The following is a 21,969-nucleotide window of genomic DNA, read 5'->3' as shown; positions in this document are numbered from 1 at the left end:
AAGCATAGGTACCTATTGCTTGCCTAAGCTATTTACTTCTATCAACCATTTAAAATCATGTAATAGGTGCAAGTAATAAAATTTCATTCTGCATTTCAGATACGAAGGAATATATATTTTTTATAGTCTACAGGCGGAATCAACATGGGCGATAATGGCGACCCAGGTAAACAGTAAACACATTCATTCATTCATAATTTAAGAGCATGGCTCTTGTCGGTGGAGTATGCGCCAGTTTTCTCGGTCCTCGGCCAGGTTCTTTAGGTCCCTGTAAGACACGACATTTGCTTATCATTATCACACAATTATCATTACCAAATTAGTTTACACTGCTAACGCCCATTAAAAGCCGGACAAGTGCGAGTCGAGCTCGCCGACCGCGGGTTCCGTACAAATTTAACTTATTTTTTATTGTATTCTCATTTTTTACAAATTTATACTTTTGTGATTTTTCCCTGTACTTGTAGTACCTATAAGACGAAAAATCAATCAACAAAAAAAAATCAAAATCAAAAATGTCACTATGTCACTGTGTGTGTGTGTGCCAATTCTCATTAACCTAGAACTATGAACTTAGTTTCATATTTCTAGGTCAACGGGAAGTGCCCTATAAATTTTGATTCACTTGAGTGTCGAAATCTACGTTTTTTGCGGTATAAATGGCCGCATCTATTTTTTACGTTAACTTAAAATTTTGTTTTTTTTTACAGCTTTAAGGGACCGTAGACCTAAGTAAAGTATATGATTTTAATTTCAACTCAATGTCTCCACGCGTTCCCGAGATAAAGGGTCTTGACAGACAGACGTTACGGACAACAAAGTGATCCTATAAGGGTTCCGTTTTTTTTCCTTTTGAGGTACTGAATCCTAAAAACACTTAAAAATACTAAAAATAATTTGATTTGTTCCCTAGTTGAAAGCATACCGTAAGGTCGGAGTACTTTAGCCCTTACAAGGTTACTTTATTGTCCACCCATGAAAACCTATTTATTGAAAACTTAAAAACTTGAATTCTTAAAAACGTTACTAAACGCTTACACAAAAACAGATTAATCACATAATGTCGTTTTTAAGAATGTATCAATTCAATAAAATTGGTTTTCATAGGTGTGCAAAGTAAACTTGGAGTATAAAGTACCCCAACCTTACGGTACCAACATCGGTTTAACCTTTTTCTAATAAGGTTTACAAATGACCAGTTTACAGTGTGGACGATGGTATAGTCTGCATCTTCTCAAATGAGTGATACGATTTATGCTAAAGTAAGGACACCTATAGGCAATAATAATAAGCACGAATAATTTGCCTACATTAACCCGTCTGCTCCTATCGCTCGCGCATAATTATATTACTGTCCCACTCGCACAGTGTCACTGACCGCCAGCATCATAGGCGGGACAGCGATAGAGATATGAACGTGTGGTCATGTCTCTATCGCACGCGCGTAATAGGGAATATTACGCGAAACTCTGCGTAGGGGGCGCCACTACCACAATCTGAGGGTCTATCGCGAGACAAATCGATGGTGGTGGTGGTGGCGGTTTATAGAAAACAAAGATATATATAACTCCGTAATAGATGGATACAGTCTAAGGAAAAAACGTGCCTCGAAAATCACGAAAATTTGATTCTCGATCAGATGGCGCCACTAGTTTAGGCCAACTCTCGTATACAGGGCGTTGACTGTTTCGTTTGTTGTTTATAATTTTAACGCATACCAGTGAAAGAACATGGGTTAAAATCATATAAAAATAATTAATGCAAATAAAAAAATCATTTATCCATATTTAAATACATTTTAACGTATTTTTATAAATCTTCAGTTTTAGTTTTAAAGTATGTCGATAGATGGCAGTGAATTTACAGTGGTTACAAAATTTACTATGACAGTACCGCTCTATCTTATTATATCCTCATTGTAGAAAATAATTTAATTTGTTCTTAAAGAGTCCTCTGTAAACAAACCGCCTTGATGCATCAATGTCATATTTTATTAACTCTGAAAACTTGTCAAAAACCTGCTAAAGGTACAGTATGTATAAGTTACTCTATGGTTTACTAAAGGGTGCTGCACTCTGGTGGCAGAACATTGCAATAATACCCCCTATTGCTTAGCGTTCTTACTTTACTGGGCCCTAGATTTAAAATTTTATCACCGAACACCACGAAAATTCGTAAACGGCCAAATACATACCCAGACATAGGTTACTGATATGGCCAGCGGATATTTTTATAAGAAAAGCCTATCAATGGCTCACGCTGTCCTAGCCGAACAACGAATAAAATGCGCTTAGTTAAGCCACTTAAAAACAATAACATAATTTTAAATATAAAACAGAGGATGCCCTTCTCTTATCGCTACAATAATGCTTACCTGGCTGTGTGATATAGGTAGGCATACCTAATATAATAATATTTTTAGATTTGTATACCTACTTTAACTTAGCCGGACAATCATTTGCCTATTGATTATATTTTGAATCGTGACGTAACGTCGGGAACAGTATAAGTGGGTCTCAGGAATTGGAACATGAAAAATCTGATTTAGATTTAATATTAGGTACCTACTCGGTGTGCATTTCGCGCGACTTATTATAATATGAAAATCAAATCAAGATCAAATTAGATTTATTAGTTGCTCCTCCAATACCTATGTAAGTGTTTCCATCAGCATTCCGGCCTTTCATAGCCAGTATTAGTATTAGGAATAGGTATATACATATTCGTAGGTGAATACTTATAGGTACTAAAGCACCTAACACAATGTAGGCACTCTTTGACATGCTTATCGTCTAGGTACTAGGTGTCTGAAACGAATAATATTTATTTAAAAGAACTACTGTAACTAGCACTATACGTGCGTATGTCTAAAATTTTAAGTGCGATATGTACTGTATAGCGTTATATACACACACACGTATACTACACGTGTGAAAAGGTAATTCGCAACTCGTGTCGATTGAAAACACTCCCTTCGGTTGTCTTTTAATTTATCGCCACTCGTTGCGAATCTCCTGCTTTTCGCACTTGTATCGTAATGTACTACATGTTTCAACACACTTTTTGGAAAAGGTGTTATGACGAACAGGCAAGCAAGTTAAGCAAGGCAGTACAGGGCAATTATAACTAGGTAACTATAACCTACCTATATAATTGAAATAATTCATCTTAATGTATGAATTTTAATTTAATTACTATTTACTTTACTCATGTAAACTACACTACAGATGTAGTGCATAATTATTTTCGGATATTCACGGAAACCTACGAACGTGTCTTGCTATTTCAGTCAGTCTCGGTACAAAAAGTTTTTAGGTTGACTGAAGTAGCATAGCTTGATAAATACGAATACGTCTCAAAATTATGCACTACATCTGTACGGAGCTTATATTCATTTGTAAAAACACTTATTATAATTAAGGGCAGAGGGAATATATTTCCCACAATAAATTGTAAAATTTATTTCAAAGTGATAGGATTCAATGTTGCGTAATTTCTGACACTGTTATGCCCGCTAAGGGTTACTTACTTTTGCAATATAAATATACATATTTTGCACTGTTTTCAATTATATGGCTTTATGCTGAATAGGTCTATGATTTGCATGTCAACTTGTCAACAAGTCAAAAATTATCAATTTTATACTTCAGGCCCTTCGCGGCGAGGACGCGGAGGCAGCGGCAACAGGCGGCCGTGGCACAGGCAGCACCTGGGCAGAATCCGGGGCGTGAGCCCGCCGGCGAAAGGGCACAACCGGTCCCCGAGTCCCGAACCCTACGGCCATCTGAAACGGAACCAACAACGTGGTACATATATTCTTCTTAATCCAATAGCTCTCTCACTCTCTCTCTTTCTCCCTTCTTCTTCAGTCCGCCAAATGCTCAGTGTGTAGGCCCCTTCAATTTTCCGCGATCTTACGGGCTATTTTGACCAGATGACAATCTGTTCCACCTCATTGGGTGCTTACCCATATCTCGGAAACTAGACCTTAAGCGCTTTTCCAGTCCCACCTTCCATCATGTCATTCAATAGTTATTTATTGCAACTTAATTTTAAAAAACTAATCAGGGACATTAGTTGTTGAGTTGTGCCATTCTTTATTGAGAATGAGCATCATCATGCTCAAGAATTCTTCTTTACGTATAGGATTTTCTGTCAAAAATAACCGTTTACCTATTGTGGTTAAGAAGAGAACACATCTCCCTATATGTACCGCACCTACCTGAATTACTTATTACCCATCTGTATATTACCATATGTTATTCAGATGAGCACAGCAGACGACGAAGCTTTAGCCACACGTCTCCGTCTCGAAAAAGGTTCAAAGGTTGGTTTATTTTAATTTTGAATTTTCGTCGCACAATATTTACAGTACATATATGTCAAAAAAAAAGTACCTAGGTACTTTGTTTAAACTGTTTTGTTCATTTTAGCGGATCCTCGGTTAAAAGATGAAAGTCACGATATGGAAGAACCTTTCAAATACCCTCGTCAACATCCTAGAAATTGTTCATTTCGCTCCAAGCACAATCTCCAGAGAAATGATCGCCACTATAATGCTGATAGACCTATGGGCTTTAAAATGTTAGAGGAAATATCTCGATCCGAGAGCACAACTATCATTGAAAAGATTAACCAACAGAAGAAACGCTTCATGCACCTGTTAAACACACCTGTTGACAAGAAGAAAAACGATGTCTTCGCATTAGTTCTTGAACTGGTGACAAACGTATGGAACTCTTCGTTTGAGGAATCAAAGAAACTGCTTCTTTTGGAACTATGCAACACTAAATTTATCGACCACTTGCAACTGTACTTGATGCAATTACCGTATACAATGAGCCCAGAGGACAAATTTTTTAACAAGTACTACTGGACTAGGGAAAAGGAATTTTGGAGTCATTTTATCAGTTTTTGCGAGTGTCTTATAACCGTATCGCCGTCGACGGCGGTGCAAAAGTGCCGCGCGCTGATCGAGGCTACGAGCAAGAGTTGTCTGGAGGGATTGAAGGAGAAGCAAGGGTTTGAGCTGCCGGAGGAATACACGGCAAGAGTGACCAATATACGAGACAGCATCAAAGTCTGCAATGAGGGGGAAGTAAGAATGAAAAATTACTAAAACTCATCATATTTTATCGGTGTTGGAATAAATAATTGAACACCTAAACATCTGCCGATTCTTTTCAAATTACAGAAACAAGTACAAAAGAGACGGAAAACAAATGAAAATGATCAGCCACCGGAAAGCTTCCGTGAGCTTAGCGTGCTGCCCTCGGGCGCGGAGCTGCTGGAGCGGCGGCCGTTCCTGCGGCCCAACGTGGTGGAGGGCGCGTACGCGGACGTGGAGCACTACCTGGACGTGCAGTTCCGCCTGCTGCGCGAGGACTGCTTCGGACCGCTCAGAGAAGGGATACGTAAGTTTTACTCTACAAACCCATCTAAAGGAGTATGTAGGTGCCAACATGAGGACTGAGTGTCGATTAAATATAATATATTCAACACAATTATGTTAGTTACTAATTTTGGTTAGTTATTAGTTATAGATTTTATTCAGTAGTACCATTCCCATTAATGTATGTAATACGAATAAGTACCTACAAGGAATCTTACAGCTAGGCACCTACATCTGTCAGACTTCGTTTATCGATTGGCTTAAGTTATTTTTGTATTATTCCACAGACCAATATATTGAAGAACCGAAGAAACGAAAATACGATCACATACGGTAAGACGATTCGATGACACTATTTTTAAATATGTAGGTAATTGTGCAAAATAGACAAATTATTGTATTTTTTTAATTGTAGGATGTTTTTAGAATATTATACTTACTATAATTACTGACCCATCGTTCTAAATTTCGTAGATACCATGATAGTAAAAAGAAGCTTATTATTATAAGCTTTTTTTAACTCTCACTAACCTATTTAACTATCATTCTTAAGCTAGGTTTAGACTAGCAAGAACTTGCATGCAATTTACGTTACGTTGCTGACAACTAAGGTAAACTGCATTCAAAATGTTTATCAGATACCGCAATGTAATGAAAATTGCATGCAAGTTCTTGCTAGTCGCTTTAAGATGCTTTCTTTCAGTGTGTACCGAAACGTGAAATTTTTGGAACCCTACGTTTCCAATCAGAAAGTTGGTTCTATCGTATTGCTTGACGAGGGCATTATGAAGATGATAAATAAAGTGAACTGGGCGCACAGCAAACGGTTCCTGTTTGGGTCCCTCGTGTTGTTTACCAAAGACCACTGCAAGAGCTTTCTCGTCGGCACTATCTTGGAACGCGATGAAAAATTCCTGCGCAAGAGACAGGTACGAAAATATAGAGATGTATCACAAAAAATTTTTGTACTTGCTTATGAGTTAAAACCCATTCAGCGCTAATCAATAAGCCTCTACAAAGCATTTTCGTTACATACCTGGAAACCCATGTTATCACTACGACCGTAGCTCAGCGGTGAATGTGTTATTATCCCTCTATTTTTTTTATACTACGTCGGTGGCAAACAAGCATACGGCCCGCCTGATGTTAAGCAGTCTCCGTAGCCTATGTCACATAATTTTGATTTTTATAAGTAATCAAATATTTTTAAACGACCGGATCCGATATTTATGCGGATACAGAGTAACGATGTTTTTGCTGGCCAAAAAGCATCACATATTTTTACGGAGTTGATGTCGTCATATACTTATGGCTCCAATGGAGGTTCAGATATTTTTGCACGGCTGCCCACAGTCATATATTTATGCTGGTGACTGTACGCCTGCAACTCCAGAGGAGTTACATGCGCGTTGCCGACCCTAACACTCCTCTCCCTCGTTGAGCTCTGCAACCTTACTCATCGGCAGGAACACAACACAACTCTATATTACAGGTGCAGTATAGAGAGATTTTACAATAGCAAACATGAAGCTGATGATCATGAGTATGATGCTTCTTATTTTGTTCCATGGATGTACAGTACTTAAAAGAGTTCATATTTGGACAACAAGTACCTATCAGTTCATCATCCATTAGCTATGAGGATGTACATATCTTAACCGAAGAGCGCGAAACCACGCTAGCCAAAGTTAAAATGAGAAACAGCGCACTAAGATAAACGTCCTAGTGCTCGACGTGCTATTGACACGCTGTCACCTCTATTGAAATGAAATAGTTATTTACGATACAAGTGCGGAAAAGAGGAGATTCGAAACGAGGGTTCGGGCGGAGTACGTCACATTCGGAATACGTCACTTTTTGAGTATGTCACTTTCTGAGTACGTCACTTTCTGAGTAGGTCACTTTCGGATTCGGAGTACGTCACTTTTTTAGGGTTCCGTACCCAAAGGGTAAAAACAGGACCCTATTACTAAGACTCCGCTGTCCGTCTGGCCGTCTGTCCGTCCGTCTGTCTGTCACCAGGCTGTATCTCATGAACCGTGATACCTAGACAGTTGAAATTTTTACAGATGATGTATTTCTGTTGCCGCTATAACAACAAATACTAAAAACAGAATAATATAAATATTTAAATGGGGCTCCCATACAACAAACGTGATTTTTTTTGCTGTTTTTTCCGTAATGGTACGGAACCCTTCGTGCGCGAGTCCGACTCGCACTTGGCCGGTTTTTTTTTAGTACCATCGCCCACACTGTTTACTGTACATCGGTGGACCTTATGCTATTTGTAATAAGGAGTGTTGCTGTTTGTAGGTAATGTATACTACGATTTAACAGTATAATATAAAAACCTGTACACGTGCAATCTGTGGGGCAACTACACCAAAAAGACTTTTAGTGCTCTGCGTGTCCAGTACAACAACGCCTTCAGGGGTTTGTTGGGGCTGCCCTGGCCCTGCAATGCGTCAGGAATGTTCACCGAGTGGAGCACAGACGGCTTCCACGCAGTGCTGCGTAAGAGGGTGGCGTCCCCGTCAACACTCTCCTGAGGGTGATTGCGGAAAGGGTTGACAGCCCTCTCACAACTCACTGGATGTCAATGCATGTTCGATCCAATGAGCATTATGTGTTTTACTAACATTTTTTTCATTTTCTTTTTTTTCAATATACCTGCACGAAAAATGTATACCAGTAACCAGATTAGCTGTACGACATACGGTCGCTTTTATATCTGACATACCTACAAAGTGTTTTTGGACCCTGAGGGGAAATCCGAATCCACAGAAGATAAAGAACGAATTGGGTGGTGTAGCTTCCAAATTTTCCCGACCTCAATACCAATCTCTGTTTGGCCTTACGGCTGATTGGTAGAGAATTCCATACTGTATACAGAAGGCATAAGGTCCAAAGATGTACAGTTAACAGTGTGGGCGATGGAACAAAAAAAAGTGACGTACTCAGAAAGTGACGTACTCCGAAAGTGACCTACTTAGAAAGTGACGTACTCCAAAGTGACATACTCAGAAAGTGACGTACTCCGAATGTGACGTACTCCGCCAGAACCGAAACGAGTGGCGATAAATTAAAACGCGACCGCATGGAGTGTTTTAAATCGACACGAGTTGGGAATTACCTATTCGCAAGTGTATCGTACAACGTTTTACAGTACATATTTACCCACTTTCGACATATGCTTGAAAAGTGCTCTTTTACGCACTAGTAAAAAAAAAAAATTAAAATTTAAACTGTTTATTTCAAAAAAGATTACAAAGACTATTTACAGACTTAGCCTAATCTACATTCTAATAGATTGTATGCTAAGTATGGTCTTAATTCTAATATTTCTATTACATTTATATTATTACTATTTATTTATTTATTTAACACGTATAATATGCTATATATAACAATTATGAGGTTAACTTAAATATTCAGGCAGTGCTTTTTTATCATGATTTTAATTTTATGGGGCGAGAAAGTAGCACCATATGTACTGTAAATGTTTATTTTCAGGGCACTAATATTGGCACATAGATAAATACCTTAAAACTAGCATACGTGTTATTATTTCTCAGTGTATTAGTTCGCTGTAATGCTGTGTAAATTTTTTGAATTAATAAAAAAAATATATATATATAAAAAATCTTAAAACTAACACACACTGGCTGCGATGCAGTTCGCAACCTCGACCATAAATTATTGACAGTACTGAGCACTCTGACGTCTACTTTAGATCTTGATTAGATCCTTATCGGCCTAAAAAAGCAGAATCGTCAAGTGTACCCTAAGTGCCAGTTGCACCATCCGCACTTGACATACTGATTAACGTCACCCGGCGCGCCGCGGCAGCTTACCATAAACCTTTCCATACAATAAAATTTGGCGAACTCTTTAACGATGACAAACAATTTGGTGCAACCGACCCTATCACCCTAAGATTGTTAATACACTAATAATTTGTGAGTTTTGTGACTCTCTGTTACAGTTACCTGTCAATATTGTGAATTTGACAATGGATTCCAATATGTACAACGACGATGCCTATATCATGATAGAGTGCGAAGTTTACTTCGAGCCTTACTATCACGTGCTGAAAGCTCTACAGGATCCCAGCTTCCCGGAGCACCTGTCGATGAGCAAATATATTATTGATTTACAAGTGAGTAGGTACCTAGTTAAATGTTGTCTAGAGACAGACAAAAACTAAGTAAGCGTTTTTAGGGTTCCGTACCCAAAGGGTAAAAACGGGACCCTATTACTAAGACTCCTCTGTCCGTCTGTCTGTCTGTCATCAGACAGTATCTCATGAACCGCGATAGCTAGTCAGTTAAAATTTTCATATGTGATATATTTCTGTTGCCGCTATAAAACAACAAATACTAAAAAGTACGGAACCCTCGGTGAGCGAGTCCGACTCGCACTTGTCCGGTTTTTTAGAATGCCTGTGGATATTTTCGTGTGCATAACATATAATATAGCAGTTTTATTATTTTGTTTTGTTTGATCTGATGATCGTTGATCGTTCCTACATTTTTTTACCTTTTTCTTAAAATATCACTTGCAGAAAGTTCCAGAGAAACCAGCATATCTCACTCCGGATACTGTTTATAAAGTACAAACAAAACATGATTTCCGTAAGGTCTTTACTGTTCTTCAAGATGATACTTGGCCATCGGATGTAGAGCTAGGGTTAAACAGCACCCAATACGAAGCCTACAAACTGGCTCTCACCCACGAGTACGCCGTGATTCAGGGCCCGCCGGGCACCGGTAAAACGTTTCTCGGAGTCAAAGTCGCGGAAACCCTGCTTAGAAACGCGCCATTCCCTAAAGACAAATGTTGCATGCTTGTCATATGCTACACGAATCATGCCCTTGATCAATTTTTAGAAGCTCTGTTGCCGCTCACTCATTCTTTAGCCCGCATCGGGGGCAGGTCACGCAACGAAACGTTACACCAATTTAATATAAATAGCTTACGAAGCACGCAAATTAACAGCGGTTATTACCATGAACGGAGAATCGACTTAAAAATGCAAATTAATGCATTAGAATACGAAAAATCCCGAGCTGATGAGTTGTACTCGGAAGTGTTAAGCTATAAAACTGTGGCAGCATACAACGAAGAGTGTAAAATCCTTGAGATCTTTTATAGGGGAAGTGGTATTAAAGACACTTTGAAACATTGGCTTTTTGAAGAAGTAGATGATATTGATATAGAACAAGCATTATTAGAACAAGAAATTGGCAATGTAGTTCCCGAGGAACAATACGCAAGCGTGGACGCTGACATAGACACCGACTACGACATATTTGGCAGAGATGAACTCTTTTTTGATGATTTAGACTATGTAGAGGAAGGTGAAATTCGAAAAGATGATGAGATACGAAAGGATGATGATGTTATTCGAAGAGATGAAAATCGAAAAGAATTTATTAACATTACCACATCTTTCTCGCTGCCTGATAACGAGAGAGAAATCAAAACGCTCATTAGAAAGTATCAAGATCTACAAAACCAAGGATGCCCACGTCATGTATTAAGAGAGTTAGACGAAGAAATATGTCATCTGCATTCGGAAGTAAAACGTTTTAAAGTGAGTCTGTAACTGGAAGTAAAACTACTCAAACTGGAAATAAATGGTCCCTTTCTCATTCTCTGTCGCTTCGTAGAGAGTGGCTACACTGGCTAACCAAACAACTATACGCCATTATAAATTAAATTGTATAAATTTGTCCCTCTTTTTCTCACTTCTCGTGAAACTTGCAACTGTATTTTCTTTACCTATTTATTATTTTACATTTTATTATTTTCTTTATTTATTCTTTGACTTTAGATATTTGTCTTTAGGATATGCTGGTATACCATTCTCGAACTCCAAGATTTCCTATCACCGAGGAACAAGATTTAACCTCCGTTCCCCTTGTAGAACGTTGGGCATTATACTTTAAATGGGCAGACGTAGTTATGGATGATGTAAAGAAAAAGATTAAAACAAAAGAGGTCAGTATTCTACGCCTTCTCCATATTAAATTTGGTGCTTCCAAGAAAAACTGTCATAGGGTGCTGTCACTTCAATATCCAAACAAGTCAAATGAAGGTCAAGTTCAATTCACCTGTTTCGTGTATTATTTCAGGTGAATTTGCAATCTTCAGCAGTGGCGTACGAAGAGGCTAGGATGATGGTCGACCTGGCAGTATTAAAGAAAACCAGAGTCGTTGGAATGACCACCAGTGGGGCAGCGAGACTCCGAAAGTTGCTGGTAGCAATAGCTCCACCAATAGGTAGTTAGCCATATACATTCATGAGCACATATGGGGTTGTTATCTGGATATTAATGTCAGTGTAATGTGTGGTTTTCAGTTGTGGTAGAGGAGGCCGCTGAAGTACTGGAATCGCATATAGTGACGTCTCTCACGAAAAGTTGTCAACATTTGATTCTCATTGGTATGTTTGTGTTGAATTCCTTGACATCTTTCTTGTTGTACTTGTAAGCGTGTTTATGGAACAGTTGAGGTAACGGTTATTGTTGTGTGCAGGAGATCACCAGCAGCTGCGGCCGTCGGCGGCGTACCTGCGGCTGGCGCGGCACTACCAGCTCGAAGTGTCGCTGTTCGAGCGCATGATCCGCAACGGCGTGCACAGCCGCCGGCTCGGCGTGCAGCATCGCATGCGACCCGAGATCGCCGCGCTCGTGTCGCCCATCATCTACTCCGACTTGCAGAACCACCGCTCCGTCGAGGACTTCCCGCCCGTGCGCGGCGTCGCGCACAATCTCTTCTTCTTTTCGCACGACTACAGGGAACAGGTGAAGTCATTATAAACATAAATAATAAATAAGTAAATATTATAGGGACATTCTTACACAAATTGACTAAGTCCCACGGACGGTAAGCTCAATAAGGCTTGTGATGTGGGTACTCAGATAACGATATGTATAATATACAAATACTTAAATAAATAGAAAACATCCATGACTCAGGAACAAATATATGTACTCATCACACAAATAAATGCCCTTAGCGGGATTCGAACCCAGGACCATCTGCTTCATAGGCAGGGTCACTAGGTCACTACCCACTAGGCCATACCGGTCTTCAAAGTCATCCTATCCTTTCAAACCGAATAGCAAAGAGGATATAATAAGATGGAGCGGTACTGTCATAGTAAGTTTTGTAACCACTGTAAATTCACTGCCATCTATCGACATACTTTAAAACTAAAAATGAAGATTTATAAAAATACGTTAAAATGTATTTAAATATGGATAAATGATTGTTTTATTTGCATTAATTATTTTTATATGATTTTGACCCATGTTCTTTCACTGATATGCGTTAAAATTATAAATAACGAACGAAACCGTCAACGCCCTCTATACGAGAGTAGGCCAAAACTAGTGGCGCCATCTGATCGAGAATCAAATTTTCGTGATTTTCGAGGCAGTGTTTTCCTTAGACTGTATCCATCTATTACGGAGTTATATCTATCTTTGCGAATAGAGATCAATAAGCAACCGGACTTAGGATTTTGCTGCGGATTTTACTGATCCCGACTTCATTATTTACATTATTTTTTCTGTGACACTGAAACCAGATTACTTAGATAAACACTTTTAGCTATAGCGGTTAGCAAAATGAAACTGCACTTTATGCAGAAAGCAAGCCGCTTTGCCCAGTGATACTAGGGACCAATCTGAATGATTTCATCCGAGGAAACACAAATTTCATCCACTAGAATTCAAGATGGTGGACCTTTTCCAAAATGGCGGCTGCAAAATTTAAAAAAATTGTAGACACAAAACGGGTGCACCGATTTTAGTAATTGATATATGAATCAAGACGTAAGCGCCAGCCTCCATAAGGTTCCTTTTTCCGTGGAACGTCACAAATAATAAGCGGCAATACATTTATTTATAGCTCAATAAATAAAGTAAATATGCATTATTTTCTTTTTTTACCTTTAAATATAAAGAAATATCATCAAAGTTGTCAGTTTTGATGCGACGGGGTCGTTTCGGACGGGTGTTACGCGCTTTTTGTAATGCGTATAGTTAAAAAACTACTCAACGGATTGTCAAGTTTTTTATTTTATTTTGTAGCTAATATTATCAGGTTTCATTTAAATGAAAGAATATGTGACCATACTATAGAACATTTAGTTGTTATTTTCAGTAGAAGGAAAAAAATAAAAACATAATTTTCTTAATATTCGGCTGCCATCTTTAATTTCTTACATGGTATATTTTTTTCCGATTACAGGTGTCAATACGAATTGATTGATATATCAATCACTAAAATCGGTGCACCCGTTTTGTGTCTACAATTTTTTAAAATTTTGCAGCCGCCATTTTGGAAAAGGTCCGCCATCTTGAATTCTAGTGGATGAAATTTGTGTTTCCTCGGATGAAATCATTCAGATTGGTCCCTAGTATCACTGGGCAAAGCGGCTTGCTTTCTTTATCAAGTACAGCTTTCGATGCAAATATCGCCGTAACCGCTAGTACAATTTGTTTAGCAATAAGCTAAGCCTTCCAATTTATGGTATTTTTTTTTCTAAACATATTTTACAGAGCGAAGACGACAGCTCAAGTCGTACAAACAGCCAGGAAGCAGACTTGGTGCTCCGTCTGGCAAACTACTTGATGCAACAAGACTACGCTCCCGAAGAAGTCACCATTCTCGCCGCCTACTCAGGCCAGATGTTCTACATGCGAAAAGTTAGAAGCCAATAATTATACCTACTATAAATTCTAAGAGTAAGCTCTACTACAAAATTGATATACATTGTTTATTTGTAGCAACGGCCGTACTACGCAAATCTCTCAAACGTGAAGATCACAGTCTTGGACAACTACCAGGGCGAGGAGTCGAAGATAATCCTGCTTTCGCTGGTGCGCAACAATGACAACGATAGCATCGGCTTCCTGGGCACCGAGAACAGGATCTGCGTCGCCTTGTCCAGGGCCAGAGAAGGTAGGACATTGACACGCATACCTGTGGTTTCCGTTACTTCGCTGATTAGTTGGTAGTTGTCTACTTGATGACGATAATTATACGACATTAACTTGTGTTCATACTCTATGCATTGCCTGATATAGGTATTATAGCAGTCTTAAGACGTGCCATAATTAAAAGAAACTATTGTTTAGTTATTACATTTTCAGGCTTATTCATATTTGGAAACATCGAACTGCTCAAAGGAAAATCGGTTCTGTGGACCAATATTGCTACGACATTGGAGAGTAATGGATCTCTAGGAACAACTTTGAGACTGAGATGTGAAAACCACAGTGAAGAAATCACAATGGTTTGATTAATTTTTCTCTTTTATATTTTTTTATCTTAATTTATGTAATGTGTTTTACAGAAGTATATATTTTCTAGATTACATCAGTGGATGACTTCAATAAAGTTCCCGAAGGCGGCTGTCTACTGAACTGCAAATACAACCTACCGTGCGGGCATCCCTGCCCACGCATCTGCCACACGTATGACCTGGTTCATGAAATTATACAATGCACAAAAACATGTGAAAGGTACGATATTAACTGTCATAAGTAAAAACTTTTCCTAAAATTATATTTCTGATCAAAAGTTTACTGACCCTGGTTGGAGGCTCTCTGCACCCCAGAGGTGCAGAGAGCCTTTACAAGCTCGCGCCACGTCCTCCTATCTTCAGCGACCCTTCTGGCCTCGCTCCACTTCAGCCCGACCGCTCGTAGTTCACTCTCGACGGGCCTCCAAGGTACGGGACGCTTCCGTCCGGAGCACGGCTTCCGTCCTACGGTTTCCAACCAAAAGCGATACTTACGTTATTCGTTTCCCCTCTTGGAATAGATTACTGAATATTGACCGCTTGTATTTTTGAATATTACAGGAAAATCTGCGAAAGAGAAGATCACAAGTGCCCTTTTAAGTGTGCTAAAAAATGTCAGCCGTGCCAGCAACTTGTCAATAAAGCGCTTCCATGTGGACACAATATGACTTTGAAGTGCTTCATGGACCCTAGCGATCCTTACATCCGGTGCTTGGAGTCTGTTACTGTCACTTTGCCAGACTGTGGTCATGAGGTTAATTTAGTATTAATTTTGTCCCACTTAGTTGCCTGTGAGAAAACTCAGGATTCAGTTAAATATTACGTTAACTTTGCAGTTTGTTGGAGAGTGTTACATGATGATATCTGACGTGAGGTGCCAGGAAAAGTGCACTAATCGACTCAATTGCGGTCACGTTTGCCTCAGAAAATGTCACGTAAATAATGACCCGGACCACGAGCGCGTAAGCTGTCTATATCTTATACTTATTCAAGTTTATTCAACCATTATACTAATTTTAACATTATAGCTTGGAAACGGTGATAGCTATCACCCCAATACAATTTATGCAGTTATGGTTATACATTTTATGCATTCTGTCACCAAACCCAGCGGTCTGAAAAATACTATAAGCTTATTTTTTTCCTTTTGACATGGTATACCAACACATATCCCTACATGAGTAGGTACTCTTTGCTCACACAACGACTCACAGTATTTTAAGGATCGATCAAGACCTCAACTTGATGTAGCGTATAGGTACGTTACGTTAGTGAGTGACGTGTCGTAGGTGGAGTCCGTCTTAGCTAAGTTTACACCGATTAAGATCACATATGATCTTCTGCATTTAATATATCCTAATGAAAATGAATGAAGATCCTTTGTTTCTTGATTAGGTGTAAGTTATTTTAATTATTATGTTCTTATAGTACATATGCAGGAAGCCGTGTCCAAAAGTGAAGGAAGGTTGCACGGCTAATTTGGATGGTGATTTCGGTGAACATAAGTGCCCCCGTTTATGCTGGGAAGAATGTGTCCAGTGCTACGTCCGGGTATGTTATTACGTTATTAGACAATGTTTCTACACTCAATAACAATGAAAACAGATTATATACTGAACATTTCATAAAAAATGTGCTTTTTACATTGTTCTTAAGTGTGCAATAATAATACTACTTACTTACTACGGTGACGCAACGACCCAAAGTGAGTCGGCCTCCGACACCAGATCACGCCATGCCTGTCGGTCTTGCGATAGCTCTCGCCAGTCGCCATGGCCGAGGTTGAGCAGGTCTTGGGCAACTACGTCGTTCCAGCGGTACCTAGGGCGTCCAATCGCGCGTCTTCCATTTGGTTGTCCCAAGTACGCTTTCTTCACGGCACGATCCTCTCCCGTTCTCTCCAAGTGTCCGAGACACTAAAGCCTCTCTCCAATAATGTTGGGTTCGGATATCAGTTCTCCTATCTCCATGTTCTTCCTGACCCTCCACCTCCTATCTTCCGCTAATAATAATATATGTAAATGTGTTTCGATTGATAATAATAACACGCTATCGTGTACGCGGCGCGTCATCGTGAACCTTATCGAAATGCAAGAATGTCGCGTCAGCCCAATATTAGGCTGTAACCACGCGCGTCAGTTGACGTCTTTGGCTATCAAAGGGTTAAATAAATTGCAACAAAAGTCGAAATAAACGACGGCTGATTACGCGACAAATGCAAATGATTAATTGACTGTGATATTGTGAACATTTAATATTTTTTCTGCAGATTGTGAAAAAAAGGTCTGATTGTGGTCACTTGAAGAAAGTTCCGTGCTGCAAGGACGTAAATGCAGATCCTTGCCGGGAGAAGTGCTCGCGCTCGCTGCCCTGCGGCCACCACTGCAAGAATCTGTGCTTCGAGAAATGTGGGGATTGCAAGGAAATGGTAATCATTTTTAACTATATTTTTTTCAAACGAACAAAGATACAACATAATGTGTGTGACCATATTGTATTTTTGGATATTATCCTCATGCATCCATTTAAAAATAAGTCTACACATAAGGCTTCTTTTTAAATGGAATAGGAATGAAATAGAACAAGTTTTTGAGTGTTAAAAACTTAGTCTTATTTTTACCCTTGTTTTATATTTACCCCACCTGACCATATAAACATAATAAATTAAATGGAAAATCAAATCCGACTTAGATCACAATATAAATAGGTATTCATGAACGTATCAGATAACTGATAGTAAGAAAATTGCTTAATATTTTCTTTATTTAAATTTTTTCAGGTGACGAAGACGATACCTAGTTGTAACCATGAAATAAAAATCGAGTGCGAAAAAGAGCCTACTCCAGATCACCAGTCAAAATGTACCAAAATTACAGACGACAATTACGAGGCACCCTGCGGCCACAAGGTCCGGCTTCCCTGCAACGTGCATCATGCCGTCCAAACTGGTATTATTCAGTTTTTACGTTTTTTTTATGTAATATGAAGCAAACGAGCAGACGAGCCGCCTGATGGGAAGCAGTCATCGCCGCCCATGGACATAAGCAACACCAGAGGAGCCACTTATGCGTTGCGTATGTAATAATTATCTCATTATTAAGTGTTATTATTTGGTTTAATCACATATTACTGCTCGAAATACCTACTTAAGTACAGTCAGCAAAATTATCAGCTTGGCACCCCTGCATACAAATGTGTATGCAGAAGTGTACATAACAATTCAATTTTGTTCCTACACGCGACCAATGCGTATAGACGCTCGAGCGGCAGCGAAGAAGACATCAGGACAGCGTCCGGCGCGGCTTCCTCTTAACAATGCAAGCGTATGCCAGTGGCCTCAGTCCACGCTGCTCAAATCCCTTTGCCGACCCGCCGCTAGACGTTCGCCACTGAAGCCGTAGGTACACTAACTAATGCGGCTTTCTTATGTGTTTAGGGACTGCGTCGGTAGCAAAAATTCTTTCATACTGCAAAGCACCGTGCGGTGCCCTGCTCCGCTGTGGCCACGTATGCGGCGGTTCGTGCGCCGGCTGCCGCCAGGGCCGCCTGCACCAGCCCTGCGCCGCGCGCTGCCACCAGCTCAACATCTGCGGGCACAGGTACACACCCCCGTTTGTACTTGATCTCGGCAGACTTCCCCTAGCTTGACTCATGACCTCTCGTATTTCAGATGCGAGGAGTCGTGCAACCAGGTTTGTCCGCCGTGCCGCCGGAGCTGCGCGGTCAGGTGTCCGCATTCAACATGCGGCAGGCCGTGTGGCGCACCTTGCACGCCTTGCACAGTACGTTCGTTCGCTCATGTCAACTATGTAATGTCGAACTTACCTAAAAGGCCAGGATTACACTTGTAAGTTTTACTTACGTAAGTAGGGACACAGCTATACTACAGAATGAGATATGAATATCGTTATCTCATTCTAGCAAATAGCTTTGTCCCTACTTACGTAAGAAAAACTTACAAGTGTAATCCTGGCCTAATAGTATTTAATAATGTCGTATTATGACATACGATTGTATGTGCAGGAGACTCCGTGCGGTCGCTCGTGCGAGCATTCGTCGTGCAAGCGCACTTGCGGCGCGCCGTGTGACCGAGCGCCGTGCTCGGTCGCGTGTCCGCTCTCGCTGGCGTGCGGCCACCCGTGCCGCGGGCTCTGCGGCGAGCCCTGCCCGCCGGCCTGCCGCCTCTGCGACCCCGAGGGCTTCCCCACCGACCTGCTTGGCGATCCCTACGAAGATGACGCTAAGTATGCAAATGCATCAATTCTTGTATGAGTATGTTGCCGAAAATAAATTGCCTCCTTAACTATTGCTGATATTTTAAATTAATTTGCAGGTTAATCCAGCTACAGGATTGTCCCCACATGTTTGATGTCGATACCCTGGATACTTTAATGAAGTGCGAAAACGAAACCATTCGAATAAAAACATGTCCATGGTGCCGTGAACCCATTATCAATACTTATCGGTACAAAGACATGGTAAACCAATTGTTGAAGAATGACATCAATCCAATAAAAGAAAAAGTTTATGGGACTGAACGGCAAAGGTCCACAATGCTAAAGGAACTTCTTGTAAAAGTTATACATGTAGTAAAAAATCAGAAGCTGGCCATGGGTAAATACAATATTTTTAATCTTTTAAAATCTTTAGAAAGTGGACTGATTTGAAACTGATTAAGTCGGGTCGTATCTGGTACAGGGGATTTCGTTGGCTATACAACGTGGAAACGCTGCTAGCGTGATGGGAACTTTTGGGCCCGATGCGATTCGGGGCGGTCCTTTAAAATGACTTTGTAATAATTATTAGCATAAGGGATATTGACGAAGCCTGTTGCGGATAGCTTTATTGTTTGTGTGTAATGACGACGCCTGTTGCCGATTTATGGTTGTACCCATGACGAAGCCTACGTTGCGGATGTGAATTTGTCAACCCTGTATTACTTAATTCTAATGTTGTTTTGTGGAATTAATTTAATAAAATATATTAAGTTAAAAATAGTAGTTAGTACCTAATTAATATTAACATACTGGGCATTTTTTACCAAACGACGTAGGTACTTTACGTCTACATTTCAGTTCTATTTTATATAACATAGATAGTTACGTACTTAACTCTAATTCAAATTAAAACAAACCAATTTTGTGTATTTGTTTTAGGAAATAGACATTGGGAGTCTGCATACAAGGCATTACGAAATGCTGTCGGAAAAGGAAACAAGAGACTATCAGTTCTCCATTTGGATATGTATCACACCTACTTGGATTTACTAGACAATGTAGGACAGTACTACACAAAATATATTGCTGAGAACTTAACTGAACTTAAACCTGAAATGCAAGGTCAGGTAATAATGATCTGCAGGGTTCTCGTGGCGAGTAAACAGAAGATAAGCCAACAACAACAAGCTGACATCGGAAAAGAGTTGAAGCGTATGAATTCAATCGTTCAGCTGGCTAAGATTCTTGGATTAAGCAAAAATGCGACGAACCCGGAGGTGCTGGAAATGACAAAAACTGCAAAAGAGGCTGTTTTAACCTGGACTGTGTATGACGAAGAAAAAGCTGTAAAATGTTTGAAGAAACTAGAAAAGGTTGTGGATTTATCGGGCATCGCTAGCAAAGAGGAACGCGCTATGGTTGTGCGAGCGATAGGTTTGAAGGCGGGGCACTGGTACAAGTGTCCCAACGGGCACTTCTATTGCATCGGAGAGTGCGGCGGCGCCATGCAGCTGTCGCGTTGCCCTGACTGTGGAGGGGCCATTGGAGGCCAGCGACATACGTTGACAGCGGGCAACCAACACGCCAGGGAGATGGATGGCTCTCGATTCGCTGCGTGGTCCACGGAAGCCAATAACATGGCTAACTTCCAACTGGACTAGATCGTTAAATATCAATTTGTAAAGCGATTTACAGCCAGGCGGATTTGTGTTACCGGTTTAAACAATCGCCAACAATATGTATTGCTGGCCCTTTCTTGATTAACTCCAAAATACTTGCCTTAAAAAATATGTTACGAGTATGAGTCGTTAAGTATTATCGACTGATATCTATTATTACTTTTCTCTTTATGTAAACGTATTTTTCTATATTATTTTCCTTGTTGATGGTATCCGCAACTGACTTATACCCTTATCCCAGATTAATAATGCCTAAAAGACTGGATTTTAGCTTGTCCATCCATGAGGAACAAGAACAGTTATTTTAATACACTGTGTAATCTTCTTCTTCTTCTTTTAAAATTATGGCTTCAGCCCAGTGGGACTATTTCGCCAGTATCAAGGTATTAAGAGGTTTAAAAACGACAAAAATTGTACGGTTGTACAAGACAGTGTACGGTGATTTGTTAGCTCTTGTAAATCGATAGCTAGACTTTACAAGAAGCACGTGGACTACCGGCCGTTGACTCCAAGATGGTGGTTAAACGCGCTTCATAATTAATTCTCCATTCACTGCACACTACACTGTATAATAAGCTATCGATATTACACTTTAAACAATATTAATGAGCAAAAAACAAAGTAATTAATCACGATGCTAACTATCAAGATGGCGCTCGAACCGGAAGTCCCTGTGTAATCTTAAGATATAGTGTTTAGATCAGACGACATAAGAAGTTTACTATGTCAAATATGTTATTACTTTAAAGATTGAATAAATATGTTTTCTTTATAATACCTACCTAGCTTTTATAGACTACAGCAAAGCTTTCGACTCTTTGCTCCACAACTATATATGGGAAGCGCTGAAAATGCAAAACGTCCAGAATAAATACATAAGAATAATCAGCAATATATACTTCTGCATAACAGCTAAAATAAAACTAGAAACAGTAGGTGAGGAATTCAAACTGAAGAAAGGAGTGAGACAAGGAGAGCCACTATCACCTAATAGTCATACTTGTTATGGCCATTTTTTGCCCGGATGCTGCACTTCATGATAAAAGCAAGCCGCTTTGCACAGTGCTAGTAGGGACCAAACTGAGTGATTTGACCCGCAGCAGCGCAAGTTTCACCCCTTAGGAACAGAGATGGCGCCACTTCTTTAAAAAATATTTCAAAAAATTCTACAAGCTAAACCAATGAACCGATTTAAATGTTTAATATCTCAAATGAAAGCTCATTATATAAATTACTTTTAAAAAAATACTCAAAAAATATATACTGATTACTTTCGACAAAAAACGGCATCTTAAGTTTTTTTTTTACTCGATTGATAGTTTTTACTTGGTTTCTCAAAAAAAATGTATGGAACATAAATAG

The 21,969-nt window shown here is 39.7% G+C and overlaps 1 protein-coding gene across 2 annotated transcripts; it reads left to right on the top strand.

The window, feature by feature from the left end:
- Positions 1-57: 57 nt before the first annotated feature.
- Positions 58-21,592, top strand: LOC134746022 (NFX1-type zinc finger-containing protein 1-like). 2 transcript variants are annotated; one of them, XM_063680191.1, is made up of 27 exons: positions 58-166; positions 3,651-3,803; positions 4,268-4,327; positions 4,434-5,098; positions 5,195-5,414; positions 5,680-5,725; positions 6,096-6,321; positions 9,378-9,551; positions 9,957-10,988; positions 11,243-11,395; positions 11,530-11,677; positions 11,757-11,840; positions 11,933-12,201; positions 13,966-14,112; positions 14,194-14,368; positions 14,560-14,702; positions 14,780-14,931; positions 15,273-15,465; positions 15,548-15,673; positions 16,140-16,262; positions 16,981-17,139; positions 17,491-17,659; positions 18,148-18,310; positions 18,382-18,493; positions 18,735-18,955; positions 19,045-19,325; positions 19,868-21,592. In XM_063680191.1, the coding sequence occupies exons 1-27, from the start codon at positions 145-147 to the stop codon at positions 20,587-20,589; spliced, it is 6,138 nt and encodes a 2,045-aa protein (XP_063536261.1). In that variant the 5' UTR covers positions 58-144; the 3' UTR covers positions 20,590-21,592. The 2 variants fall into 2 exon arrangements, with proteins under 2 accessions (XP_063536261.1, XP_063536259.1); XM_063680189.1 differs by having other exon boundaries at positions 3,651-3,806.
- Positions 21,593-21,969: the final 377 nt, after the last annotated feature.

Source organism: Cydia strobilella, chromosome 12 (genome assembly GCF_947568885.1).
Source record: "Cydia strobilella chromosome 12, ilCydStro3.1, whole genome shotgun sequence".
In the NCBI taxonomy this organism is placed as follows: domain Eukaryota; kingdom Metazoa; phylum Arthropoda; class Insecta; order Lepidoptera; family Tortricidae; genus Cydia; species Cydia strobilella.
This window is presented reverse-complemented; position numbering and strand designations above follow the sequence as displayed.